This window comes from Spermophilus citellus (assembly GCF_964194105.1).
Source record: "Spermophilus citellus genome assembly, chromosome: 2".
NCBI classification, from domain to species: domain Eukaryota; kingdom Metazoa; phylum Chordata; class Mammalia; order Rodentia; family Sciuridae; genus Spermophilus; species Spermophilus citellus.
The window spans coordinates 35,783,559-35,797,399 of NC_138183.1; the positions used below are offsets into that span (position 1 = coordinate 35,783,559).

A 13,841-nucleotide genomic window follows, 5' to 3' on the forward strand; every position below is an offset into this window, starting at 1 on the left:
ACATTTTTAAGTTTTTTATTTTGAGACAGGCCCTCTCTAAGTCACCCAGGACAGCCTCAAATTTGTGATTCTTCTGCCTTAGCCTACTGCATTGCTGGGATTACAGGCATGCCCCACCATGCCCATCTCTTTATTTTTGATATTTCTTTTCATTGTAGGGGGAATTAAAAAGAAAACTATTTTTTTATTGCCCATGGTAAAGCAGCAGGATATAAAAGAGAGTGGCCTGGGGTCTGAGCTCTGTCTCTGTCCCTTATTAACTGTGACCAGGAGCAATTCCAGTCAGTGCTCTCTTTATGTTATGAATTTTAAAGATGATGGGATAAAACAAAAGAATGATTCTGTTTTCATTACAAAAAACACAGGAATGGAATGGAAAGGGTTATGATCACTGAGGTTTCATCTAGTCTGTGAAATTCTGACAATGTTAAGTAAGATTGTTCTAAACCATCTGGGGCTCTCCCTTATCAACTTGGAATCTCAGGGCCATAAAATGTTGTCAGTTTTCAGGGCAATTGTGAATGATCTTCTAAGAATTAGAAATGAGATTGTTCTCTGAGAGTTAAACTAGGACATCAACACATAATGGATTAGAGCAGAGATTTGCTAAGTCACCTTAAAGAAACAGAATGGTTCTCAGACCAGGAAAACTTGATGGAATCTTAAGGAAAGCTCAATCAGAAGGGGGGGGTTGACTAGCCATGAAAACCCAAGGAGGTTGGGTAAGCAAAACTTGGCATTGCTTATCTAATGCCATCCAGTACAAAGGAGCTAAATTAATAAGATGGTGATTGAAAAGGTAACTGAGGTAGCCTGGCACCGTGGTGCATGCCTGAAATCCTAGCAACTCAAGAGGCTGAGACAGGATAGCAGTTCAAGGCTAGCCTCAGCAACTTAGAGAGACTCTGCCTCAAAATAATAGAAAGGGCTGGGGGTACAGCTCAGTGGTAGAATCCCCAGTACAAGAAAGGAAAAAAAAAAAAAAAGATGATGAGGTAATTCTGGTGACAAGTCTCTTCATATAGAGGTCCAGGCCAGATGCCTTAAAACATTCTTTTAATGTTTTCCCTGTTTTAATTCCAAACTTATCAAGCAAACTATTTATAGTTTAGCTTCTCAAACTATAAGTTTAAATCCACCTACAGGAAATGAATACACTAGTCATTGGATGTGAGCATCCTTTGGTAATTGTATTTCTTATTCAGAGTTAATAAACTGACCCCAGATTATAATAGGACTTTTCATATGGCCTGCCTACAGAGCTAGAACACTCTTGTTCTAGGACTTGGACATTTGCTACCTTCAACAATTCTAATTTTCTTGCAAATTACTAAGTGAGTGTCGTGGTTATATACAGTAGCCTTGGGAGCTTAGACCTACAACGGAGTGCTGGCAAATCAGATTTCTGAGCCTAATGGAGAGAGTCAGACATGGACCATGCAAGATCATTGAAGTAATGCCCTACTATGCAAGTCTTTAGGAAACATTCCAGCTGGCCTTTCCCAGGAGTCATTCAGTCCTTGTCATTGCTCACACCATTCCTTTTGGAACATAAAAGATGGGAGAGACTCCCCCTACCATGTTATGCAAAGATTCCTCCCATGGCAAAGCCATGGTGGGGCATGCTTGTAATCCCAGATTAATAAATCCACACTCTTTATGCCTCTGTAATTGTGATCCCAGTCTGCCTTCCCATGATATTTTCCACTCTTCCCCTGCACTCAGTCAGAATGCTGAAGTTGGCATCTCTGTTGTGTTGTCCATCTCTGCTTACTCCTCCCCCTTAGTTCCACATGCTAAATCTCATCTTTGATTCAAGACTCAGACTAGTTACTCTCTCTTCCATAACTGCTTCCAGGATTGTTACTCCAACTCAGAAGTCCCATAGTTTATCTCTTGTTCACCTGCATTTCCTATCTTGTGATGGTGTGTTGCCATAGAGTAGGATCAGAAATAAAATTCCTTTCTTTGCTCTGAGCTTCTCTTCTCTTACAGGAAAACCTTCTTAAGAAATCAGATTTATTCAGTCTTTCATTTATTTATTTGCCATTTAGCAAGTATCTACTGAGTGCCTCTATGTGCCAGGCAATGGAACACAATGGTGGAAAAGACTGACAGGGCTTCTTCCTTCATGCAGCTTCCAGTCTAGTAGAGAAGAGAGACACTAAAGACAAAAAAAGGAGCTCTACAAACTTCACCACATCAATAGACTTAAAGATAAGAACCATATGATCATCTCGATAGACGCAGAGAAAGCATTGGAGAAAGTACAGCATCCCTTTATGTTCAAAACATTAGAAAAACTAGGGATAACAGGAACTTACCTCGACATTGTAAAAGCTATCTATGCTAAGCCTCAGGCTAGCATCATTCTGAATGGACAAAAGTTAAAGGCATTCCCTCTAAAATCTGGAACAAGACAGGGATGCCCCCTATCACCACTTCTATTCAATATAGTTCTCGAAACACTGGCCAGAGCAATTAGACAGACGAAAGAAATTAAAGGCAGGGAAGCGCTACAGTTTGACCCCCTCCAAGTCCCTGCTTTTTAAGGGACGGCCCTCTTCCCCGCCCGATCTGCTCCACTTCCTCTCCGCCAGGTTCCGGGAGGCGAAAGCCCCTGCTCAGGGCGGGGCGGCGCCGCGGAATCCCGGTGGCCCCGGAAGAAGCGCCATCTCCCACCTCCGCCATGGAACCCACGGCGCTGTCCCTCACCGAAGACGACCTGACTGAAGTGAAGAAGGACGCTTTAGAAAATTTGCGGGTTTACTTATGTGAGAAAATCATAGCTGAGAGACATTTTCATCATCTACGTGCAAAAAAAATACTCAGTAGAGAAGACACTGAAGAAATTTCTTGCCGGACATCAAGTAGAAAAAGGGCTGGAAAATTGTTAGACTACTTACAAGAAAACCCCAAAGGACTGGACACTCTTGTTGAATCTATTCGGAGAGAAAAAACACAGAACTTCTTGATACAGAAGATTACAGATGAAGTGTTAAAACTTAGAAATATAAAACTAGAACATCTGAAAGGACTGAAATGTAGCAGCTGTGAACCTTTTCCAGATGGAGCCATGAACAATCTTTCTAGATCAAATTCAAATGAAAGTAATTCCTCTGAAAAACTGAGAGCATCCACTGTCATGTACCATCCAGAAGGAGAATCCAGCACAGCTCCCTTCTTTTCTACTGATTCTTCTCTGAATTTGCCTGTCCTGGAAGTAGGCAGAACTGAAAATACCATCTTCTCTTCAACTACATTTCCTAGACCTGGGGACCCTGGGGCTCCTCCTTTGCCACCAGAGTTGCAGTTAGATGGAGGAACTTGTGGAAGCTCTAGTGAGATATTTCTTCCCTTAAGATCACGTGCTGTTTTACCACAGTGACACTTTACTGCCTTTTAATTTTTTTAGTAGTGACAAAAAAAAATGTTTTAAAGGATATGCATCTCTTTATAAAATCACTATAATGATTTGCTTCCATTTGATAAATGTCTTTTAAAACAATGTAAGTATACTTTGTAAATATATTTTTTTAGAATAAAAGAAGCATACTTTTGGAATAGCTAAATGTAAATCATGTTGATCATGTACTTTTCAGTATTTTTTTTTCATTTTTTAGGTGGTTTAGTACTTTGAAATTTTTTATATTGTAAGATAATTTTAATGGGGAACATTTCTCTATTTGGGAACAGAAAGACTGGGAATAGTGTTCTCAATGCATTTGTACAAGAAATTTTCCGAGTATAGTCTTTTCAATCCATTTACCAGTAAATTTTCAGCATTAAGCTATTTCTATTTGGCAAGAAGCTGACGAGTGATGGGAAAGCTGCCAGTAAACTGAAAAGAATCTCTTTCCCACTCATTTGGTCTTATGGTGTCTCCTCCTGTTTCTGGAGGAACATGGAGTTTGAGCCACTTATGATCTGTTTGCCAAAATTCTTACTAACCTTACTAATTAATATTACTTTCTTTGGGTTTTTACAGTCTATCCTTTATAATTTTCTTTCTCCAAAAAAAAATCTTGGTATGAATCTCATTACATGTAATTTGATGAGATTTTTAAAAACACTTTCTCTGTATTTTTCCTTCTTTTAATGAGTATCACTATACAGTTGAAATGGCTAGAACAAATTGGTTTTGAGATGTATGTGTGACAATTCTGTTTTTAATACTATTTGAAACAATTAGGCCATTAGCCAGATTTGTCTTATTGTTGTATAACAAAATTTGAGTAATTTCACACATATAAAAAAAAAGAAATTAAAGGCATAAAAATAGGAAAAGAAGAACTTAAATTATCACTATTTGCAGATGACATGATTCTATACCTAGAAGACCCAAAAGGGTTTACAATACAAAGAAACTACTAGAACTAATAAATGAATTCAGCAAAGTGGCAGGATATAAAATCAACACGCATAAATCAAAGGCATTTCTGTATATCAGCGACAAAACTTCTGAAACGGAAATGAGGAAAAACACTCCATTCACAATATCCTCAAAAAAAATAAAATACTTGGGAATCAACCTAACAAAAGAGGTGAAAGATTTATACAATGAAAACTACAGAACCCTAAAGAGAGAAGTAGAAGAAGATCTTAGAAGATGGAAAAATATACCCTGTTCATGGATAGGCAGAACTAACATCATCAAAATGGCGATATTACCAAAAGTTCTCTATAGGTTTAATGCAATGCCAATCAAAATCCCAATGACATTTCTTGTAGAAATAGATAAAGCAATCATGAAATTCATATGGAAAAATAAAAGACCCAGAATAGCAAAAGCAATTCTAAGCATGAAGTGTGAATCAGGCGGTATAGCGATACCAGATTTCAAACTATATTACAGAGCAATAGTGACAAAAACAGCATGGTACTGGTACCAAAACAGGCGGGTGGACCAATGGTATAGAATAGAGGACACAGAGACTAATCCACAAAGTTACAACTATCTTATATTTGATAAAGGGGCTAAAAGCATGCAATGGAGGAAGGATAGCATCTTCAACAAATGGTGTTGGGAAAACTGGAAATCCATATGCAACAAAATGAAACTGAATCCCTTTCTCTCGCCATGCACAAAAGTTAACTCAAAATGGATCAAGGAGCTTGATATCAAATCAGAGACTCTGCGTCAGATAGAAGAAAAAGTTGGCTCCGATCTACACATTGTGGGGTCGGGCTCCAAATTCCTTAATAGGACACCCATAGCACAAGAGTTAATAACAAGAATCAACAAATGGGACTTACTTAAACTAAAAAGTTTTTTCTCAGCAAGAGAAACAATAAGAGAGGTAAATAGGGAGCCTACATCCTGGGAACAAATTTTTACTCCTCACACTTCAGATAGAGCCCTAATATCCAGAGTATACAAAGAACTCAAAAAATTAGACAATAAGATAACAAATAACCCAATCAACAAATGGGCCAAGGACCTGAACAGACACTTCTCAGAGAAGGATATACAATCAATCAACAAGTACATGAAAAAATGCTCACCATCTCTAGCAGTCAGAGAAATGCAAATCAAAACCACCCTAAGATACCATCTCACTCCAGTAAGATTGGCAGCCACTATGAAGTCAAACAACAACAAGTGCTGGCGAGGATGTGGAGAAAAGGGTACTCTTGTACATTGCTGGTGGGACTGCAAATTGGTGCGGCCAATTTGGAAAGCAGTTTGGAAATTCCTGGGAAAGATGGGAATGGAACCACCATTTGACCCTGCTATTGCCCTTCTCGGACTATTCCCTGAAGACCTTAAAAGAGCATGCTACAGGGATACTGCCACATCGATGTTCATAGCAGCACAATTCACAATAGCTAGACTGTGGAACCAACCCAGATGCCCTTCAATAGATGAATGGATAAAAAAATGTGGCATCTATACACAATGGAGTACTATGCAGCAATAAAAAATGACAAAATCATAGAATTTGCAGGGAAATGGATGGCACTAGAGCAGATTATGCTTAGTGAAGCTAGCCAATCCCTAAAAAACAAATACCAAATGTCTTCTTTGATATAATGAGAGCAACTATGAACAGAGCAGGGAGGAAGAGCAGGAAGAAAAGATTAACATTAAACAGAGACATGAGATGGGAGGGAAAGGGAGAGAACAGGGAAATTGCATGGAAATGAAGGGAGACCCTCATTGCTATACAAAATTACATATAAGAGGTTGTGAGGGGAATGGGAAAATAAACAAGGAGAGAAATGAATTACAGTAGATGGGGTAGAGAGAGAAGATGGGAGGGGGGATAGTAGGGGATAGGAAAGGTAGCAGAATACAACAATTACTAATAGGGCATTATGTAAAATTGTGGATGTGTAACCGACGTGATTCTGCAATCTGCATTTGGGGTAAAATTGGGGGTTCATAACCCACTTCAATCTAATGTATGAAATATGATATGTCAAGAGCTTTGTAATGTTGTGAACAACCAATAAAAAAAAGAAAAAAACTGGAAAAAAAAGAATACAAAAAGAAAAGAAAAGTTAGAATACAAGGAATTCGTCTATTTTGTGTGTCTCTCATACCACACAGAGGAGAGGACTAGTCCCAAATCTCAAACCTGAATTCTGCCAGAATGGAGAAGGGGTATGAATAAAAAACAACAATGTGGCTTCCCATGGAAACAAAAAATAATAATAATAAAATTTAAAAAAAAGAAAAAAAAAAAAGAGTGAAATTCCAGCTTGGAGAAGCACTGTGTGCATAGTACAGTGAGGGTACAGGCCTTCCTGGAAAAGTCACATTTCAGTTCAAACCTGGTAGGGACAAGCCAAGAGAAGAGGTCCTTGAGAAGAGGTCCTTGAGAGTGTGAGGAAAGTATGGGTTGAATGCTTTCAATGGCCAGTGTGACTGAGCTGCCAAGCAGACTAATACTTCTAGCTCCAAGCAGACTACCCATTTATACTAACAGTCATCAAAGTATGATATGATTTGTTACATTTAAGCTTTCTTAAGTCATAATCACATCCCCACTAGCCATTTCATTTTTCTTATTTGTTTCATGTTAACTTTCCTAATTTTGGTCTCAAAGGATAACATTAACATCATGCTTTTTAATTAAAAAAGGAAAAAAAAAAACCCAGCTTTCACCACAGACCCTGACTGTAACAGTAACTCTTCTGTCATGGGAAACCTGATTTCATCCCCACCACAATCATCACCAGAGAGGTTGCTCTACTCAAAGTGTAGTCTTCCACCCAGCTACTTAAGCATTGTCAAGGAGCATATAAATTCTCATATCCCACCCCAGACCTACTGAATCAGACTCTGGGAGTGGAACTCAACAATCTTTTTTTAAATAAGATTCCAAGGTGATTCTTAAGAGCATTAAAGATCAAAAATATTAAAGTGCATACATGCATTCTACTGTCATGTGTAACTAATTAAAACAAAAAAAATTTAAAATCACACTTTAGGAATTCTTATTGTCAGTTTCATCTTCCATCTGTAAGATACAAAGTCTTTATTTTGTTAACTACTGTAGCCCCAGTGCTGTGATGCCCATCACATAACAGGTGCTTGGCATATGTTCATTGAGTGGATGGATAAATGGATTTTGTCTTCCCTGTTACACCAGAAGTTCTCTAAGAGCACAGTACTTGCCCAGTTCACATGGGGGTTCCTCCTGCACTTAGGACAATGACCTGCACATGACAGGTATTCAATAATTTTTGAAAATATGGGAAGAACTCTGCTTTTTAGGGTGCTAGTTGAATTTCTCTAGCCATTTGAGTCCTTTTCTATTCTTTGGCTAATATCTGCCTTCCCACTGGACCTAGTTCTGCCCTCTGGACCCATGAAAGACAACTCCACATCCTTTGCTCTATGGTAGCCCTTCTGATAATGAGGACGGTGACCAGGTTCCCTGCAGTCACTTACAAACAGCACACCTCTCCAGTGTGCACTCACGTATTTTAAAAGACTATAAAGTACTCTTGGGCTGGGGATGTGGCTCACGCGGTGGCTCGCTCGCCTGGCATGCGTGCGGCCGGGGTTCGATCCTCAGCACCACATACCAACAAGGATGTTGTGTCCGCCGAGAACTAGAAGATAAATATTAAAAATTTTCTCTCTCTCTCTCTCTCTCTCTCTCTCTCTCTCTCTCTCTCTCTCCTCTCTCTTAAAAAAAAAATTAAAGTACTCTTAGCATACTTTAAAGGAGGACACACCCCTCACAGGTTTGTGGGGTGTTATGAACTCCTACAGAGAGCCAGTATGCAAGCAGGTTCTTTCTCCAAGTCAGGAAGCCAGGCCAGAACTGACAGTGATAACAATAATTAATGCTTACTTCATTATTAATTATGATTTACAGATTAATCCACATAACACCCCTGAGATATAGGTCAGAGTTTCCAGGCCCATAAATGGTGGAGGGAATGAAGCAGAATATGTATTTTGCATGCATGCTGTGGCCTGAGATCAGTAGTGTTAAGATCTTAGTGCACTGAGAGTCCATATCCAGGCTGATCCATCTACTACTGGCTTGCTCTTTGGTTGAGAGAATCACTTAGTGACCAACATATAACCAGGTATGTGAAATGCTCAGATTCTAGGATGAGAGGTAAAGGGAGAGGAGTAATACAGAAGCCAGACCTTGAGGGCTTACTGAGAACTAAGCTCTGCATTAGGCTCTGTGTGCTGAAATATGTCAAAAATGTTTCCAAATACAACATCTCACACATAACAGGCCCAAAAGCTATACACACAGGTTTGATATTAGTATTTGAAATAAAAAAGTGTTAGCTGGAGGCTTAGATATAATTTCCTATCCAGTTTTTATTGTAGTGGGATTTACTCTGAATCCTCTTAGAACTGATACACTTGGGTCACAGAGTCTACTAAAATAAGTACATGTATTCAATTGCTTTGTCGTCACTGTATTGTAAATACACAAGACATTTTCAGTGATTCCTTTAGAAAAGCAAAGAAGCCTTTCAAAATCATTTATAAACTGAATAAATCCCTTCTTTACATTTTATTTTCAAGTGCAAGGCTTCTGTAATCAATGAGTCTTAACCTTTTGGGAGATTTTGAGTCCTGTGGGAATATGGTAGTAACAATATGGACTTTCCCCAGGAGAAAACATAGGTACACACATGAACAATTGCATACAACTTCAGTGTCTGTGAAGTCAAAGCTAAGAACTTATAACTTCTCACATACATTGCTGATGAGAGTGCAAATTTGGCAATATCTATCAATATTATAAATGCACACACCCTTTTACATAGTCCCTCCACTTTTAGGAAATTACAAATATATATATATATATATATATATATATATATATATATATATTACACAAGCAAAATGCCATTTGCACAAAGGTATGAACGGAGCATTATTTATTATAGAAAAAGACTGGAAACAAATTTAATGTCCACCAACAAGGAACTGGTTAAATAAATTTTAGTATGCCCATAAATTGAATGCAATGAATCATTCTTTTTTTTAAAAAAAAAAAGAATGACAAAGTTATTTATGTACAGATATGATATAGTCTTAAGATATATGGTATGATAAATGAAAGAAGTGACATATAGAGCCAGGCATGGTAGCACATACCTGTAATCCCAGCAACTTGAGAAGCTGAGGCAGGAGGATCGCAAGTTCAATGCCAGCCTCAGCGACTTTGGGACACCTTCAGCAACTCAGTGAGACCCTGTCTCAAACAAAAAAGACAAAGAACTGGGAATGCAGCTCAGTAGTAAAGTGACCCTGGGTTCAATTCCCAGTACCAAAAACAAACAAAAAATAAAAAGTGAGATATAAGACAGTATAAATGGTGTGCTACCATTTATATATAAAAAAGGTCGGGGTGGGAATGTAAAATGGAATAGCTGCTATGGAAACAGATATAGCAGTTCCTCAAAAAATTAAAAATCAGCCAGGCAGGATGGCACATGCCTGTAATTCTAGTGACTCTGAGGGTGAGGCAGGAGGATCAGAAATTTGAGGCTAGCCTCAGTAACTTAGGGAAATTCTAAGCAACTTAGTGAGATCCAATTTTGAAAATTAAAAAAAATAAAATAAAAAGGACTGGAGATGTGGCTCAATGGTAAAGCACCCCTGGGTTCAATCCCCAGTATTAAAAAAAATTAAAGATCAAATTTCTATATGGCCCAACAATTCTACTGCTATGTCTCCATCCAAAGAATTGAAAGCAGGGCTTCAAAGAGATAGTTATACACTCAGATTCACAACAGCATGTTTACAATAGCCAAAAGGTTGAAGCAACCCAAATGTTCCTTGACAAATGAATAGATAAACAAAATGTGATATATATAATGAAAAGTTATTCATCTATAAAAAGGAAGAAAATTCTTACACATGCTACAGTATGGATGAACCTTGAGGACATAAATTAAAGTGATGGTTCCCATGGGCTCAAGGGAGCAGAGAACTGGGAGTTATTAATGGATATAGAATTTCAGATTTGTAAGATGAAAAGTTCTGAAGAACATTGTTGTTGCACAACAATGCGAATGTACTTAACACCACTGAATTTCACACTTAAAAATAATTAATATTATACTTTTATGGAATATACACACTTTTTAAAAAATAGAGGAATGAAAATAAATATGTAGTATACATATAAATACCCTTGGAAGGGCACATAAGAAATTGGTAGCATTGGTTGCTTCCAGAGAGGAGCTAATGGATAGGAAAGAGAGGGAAACTTTTTAAATTATAAACTATATTGCATTTGTAAATTTATATATAAAACATTTGTGCATAGTTAAGAAAAATTAAATAAAACAGCCATCCTGTACCCACCTGCTAGGTCAAGAAAAAAAAATACTGTCTTTTCCTCAGAATTTCTCAGGGGGCCTTTCTTAATCATATTCTTTTTTTTTTTTTTTAAGAGAGAGAGAGAGAAAGAATTTTTTAATATTTATTTTTTAGTTTTCGGTTGACACAACATCTTTACTTTTTATTTGTATGTGGTGCTGAAGATTGAACCCAGCACCGCGTGCATGCCAAGCAAGCATGCTACCTCTTGAGCCACATCCCCAGCCCTATTCTTTTTTTTTAACTTTTATTTTTTAGTTGTGGATGGACACAATACCTTTATTTTATTTTTACATGGTGCTGAGGATCAAACCTAGTGCCTCATGTATGCTAGGCAAGCACTCTACCTCGGAGCCACGACCCCAGCCCTTGATCATATTCTTAAAGGAAGGCTTTTCATGATATGCCCTTTCAAGTTCAAATTTCTTATAATGTGTTACCTAGTAAAAAATGCAAATCTGAAAGCTTATGCATTCCATGTTATGAGTTGGTGACTGAGATATGGTACAGAAAACATGGTACTCTAAAAATGCAGACTACACATAAGAGCCTCAAGATTGAGCATCTTAAATTGGAAGCATATAAGCCTCATACTATCCAGCACATGCCACATGCACTACTACATACATAATTGTTAAAGCCCAGATGTGAAATTAAAGTGTCTAAGTTTGCATCCCAGTTTAACCATGTAATAATTGTGTAAAGTTAAGTGGTCTCCCTCCCTCTCCATTTTATTTTATTTTATTTGTCTGTGCTGTCAAAGCAACCCAGGGCCCTTATGCTTACTATACCATTCTACCAATAAGCCACATCTCCAGCCCTCAAGCAAGTCTTAAGCTTCACTTTCCTCATTTATTCAGTTATTTGACAATTTGAGTGTCTCTTTTATACTTACTGTGATGTTTCAAATACGGTTCTGGCCACTGGGGATGTATCGATAAAGAAAAGAAACAAAAATCCCTACCTTCATGGAGTTCACATTCTATTGCAGGAGACAGTGAACAAATTAAATAAGTAAGAAAAAATATATAGTATGTCCAGTTGTGATAATGGTTGAGAAGACCAAAGCAGGGAATAATAAATAATCCTATTTAGTTTACTGCTCCCCACAACAAAGTAGGCTGTTGTGGGGAGCAGTAAACTAAATAGGGTTTCAGAGTAGGTCTTTCTGGGAAAGCAATGTTGAGACCTAAGAGAGAAGCAGATCCAAATCCTGTGCAGATGTGGTGGAGAGAGCATTCTAGGTGGAGGAAAGAGTGAAGATGAAGATTCTGGGGCAGGAGGAGGCTTGGCTTTCCTGAAGAAAAGCCGGGAGGCTAGAGTTGCTAGAGCCAGTAAAGGGAGGCTAAGAGAAGATGAGGTCAGAGAGGAAACTGGCCCCTGCTGAGAGGCTTTGTAGCCACTGAAAGGGCTTTGATTTCCACTGAGTCAGATGGGAAGTCCTGGAAGATTGCAAACTTGCATTTTAACAAAAGTTCTGGCTACCATGATGGGAACAGACTTGAAAGGAACAAGGGCAGAAGGAAGTTATCATCCAGGTGAGAGAGGAGGAGGTCTGAACCAGGGAAGTAGCTGTGGAGGACTTGCTGATCAGACTGGGGATGTATTATGAGCTGAGTCAAAGATGACTCCAGGCGTTTTGGCATCGGCATCTTTAAGATGGGGGTTGCCATTATTTGGGATGAGGTTTGTTTGGGGTAAGGGGATGAGATGGGAATATTAGGAGCCAAGTTTAAGACGTTTTAAACTTGAGATGGTGCATACCTGTAGTCCCAATTACTCAGAAGCTAAAGAAGGGAGGATTGGGCTGGGATTGTAGCTCAGTGGTGGAGTGTTTGCCTAGCACCTGTGAGTTTCTGGGTTCAATTGTCAGCATTACATAAAAATTAATAAATAAAATAAAGCTATGGTGTCTATTACAACAAAAAAAAATATTTTTTTTAAAAGAAGGGAGTATTTCTTGAGGCCACAGGGTTGAGACCATACTGCAACATGAAAAACACCTCACAAAACAAACTTGAGGTGCCTGTTAAACATCTAAACAGAGATATTGAGTGGACAGTTGGATGTTGGGCTATAACAATGTTCATTTGTAAACTTGGAATAATATAATCATATCTACATAATAATTATTATTTGGAGAGTTAAACAAGATGATACATATAAGATGCCTACCTCACATTTTACCTATAATTTTTATTAAAATTTCAATCTTCTCATTACTATAAAGTCAGGAGTGCAGTTGCCTTTGGGATCAATAAATGTCTCTGGTGTCAGTTCCCAGGAATGATTTGCAAAAGAAAACAAGGCCTCAAGTCATGCCAGTGTGTTTGGAAAAGGTTTCCAGCAAACAGAGTTTAAAAGTCTGAAGGCTTTATCCTGCATTCCACAGTCTTGGTTGGGAGATTATGTCGAGTTTCTTACATAATCAGTATGTTACTTCACTGACCCAGAATTTATTACAAGTTTTGGAGAGGATCTAACATGGGAAATGAGGCAGTTTATCAGGGGAAACTGAATTCCAGCAAGGCCTCTATGGGGAAGAGTTCCCAGCCCATCCTGTGGCCTTGGTGACAATGGAGGTTTAAATGAAATGAAGCATGAGAACTGGCTGCCCTGTCTAGACTTCAATAGCTATAGATATTATCACAGGTCACAAGTTTATCTGGTTCCTTTTAAAAATGATTCACAAAAGCCATGACCTGTGTCTACCTGAAATAGCAAGCTTCTCAGAGGAACTCTCCTTGAAGAAGCACACTTTTCCATCTTCTATTAATTTATTCAGAGATCTTTAGCTGTTGTATGCTGGGAAAGTAGAAACAAAAGCTGATGTGGTTTTATTACACACTTCTAAATCTTTGAAGCCGTAAGAATCTAACATCAGAACTTTAACAATGGGATTTCTCATTATTTTTACATCTCTTTGAATTTTGACTATAAAATCTCCTGTTTGATGAATTTAGCAAGAGCAGCACAACACAGACACAAGTAGACATAGTAGCACCGGAACAGAGAGAAAACACAC

At 38.2% G+C, this 13,841-nt stretch overlaps 1 protein-coding gene across 1 annotated transcript; it reads left to right on the forward strand.

Annotated features, from left to right (window-relative positions):
• The first annotated feature begins 2,645 nt into the window (after window positions 1-2,645).
• Window positions 2,646-4,180, forward strand: LOC308631370 (B-cell lymphoma/leukemia 10). The gene has a single exon (XM_081262542.1). It carries the CDS (start codon window positions 2,690-2,692, stop codon window positions 3,386-3,388), a length of 699 nt encoding a protein of 232 aa, XP_081118668.1. The 5' UTR covers window positions 2,646-2,689; the 3' UTR covers window positions 3,389-4,180.
• Window positions 4,181-13,841: the final 9,661 nt, after the last annotated feature.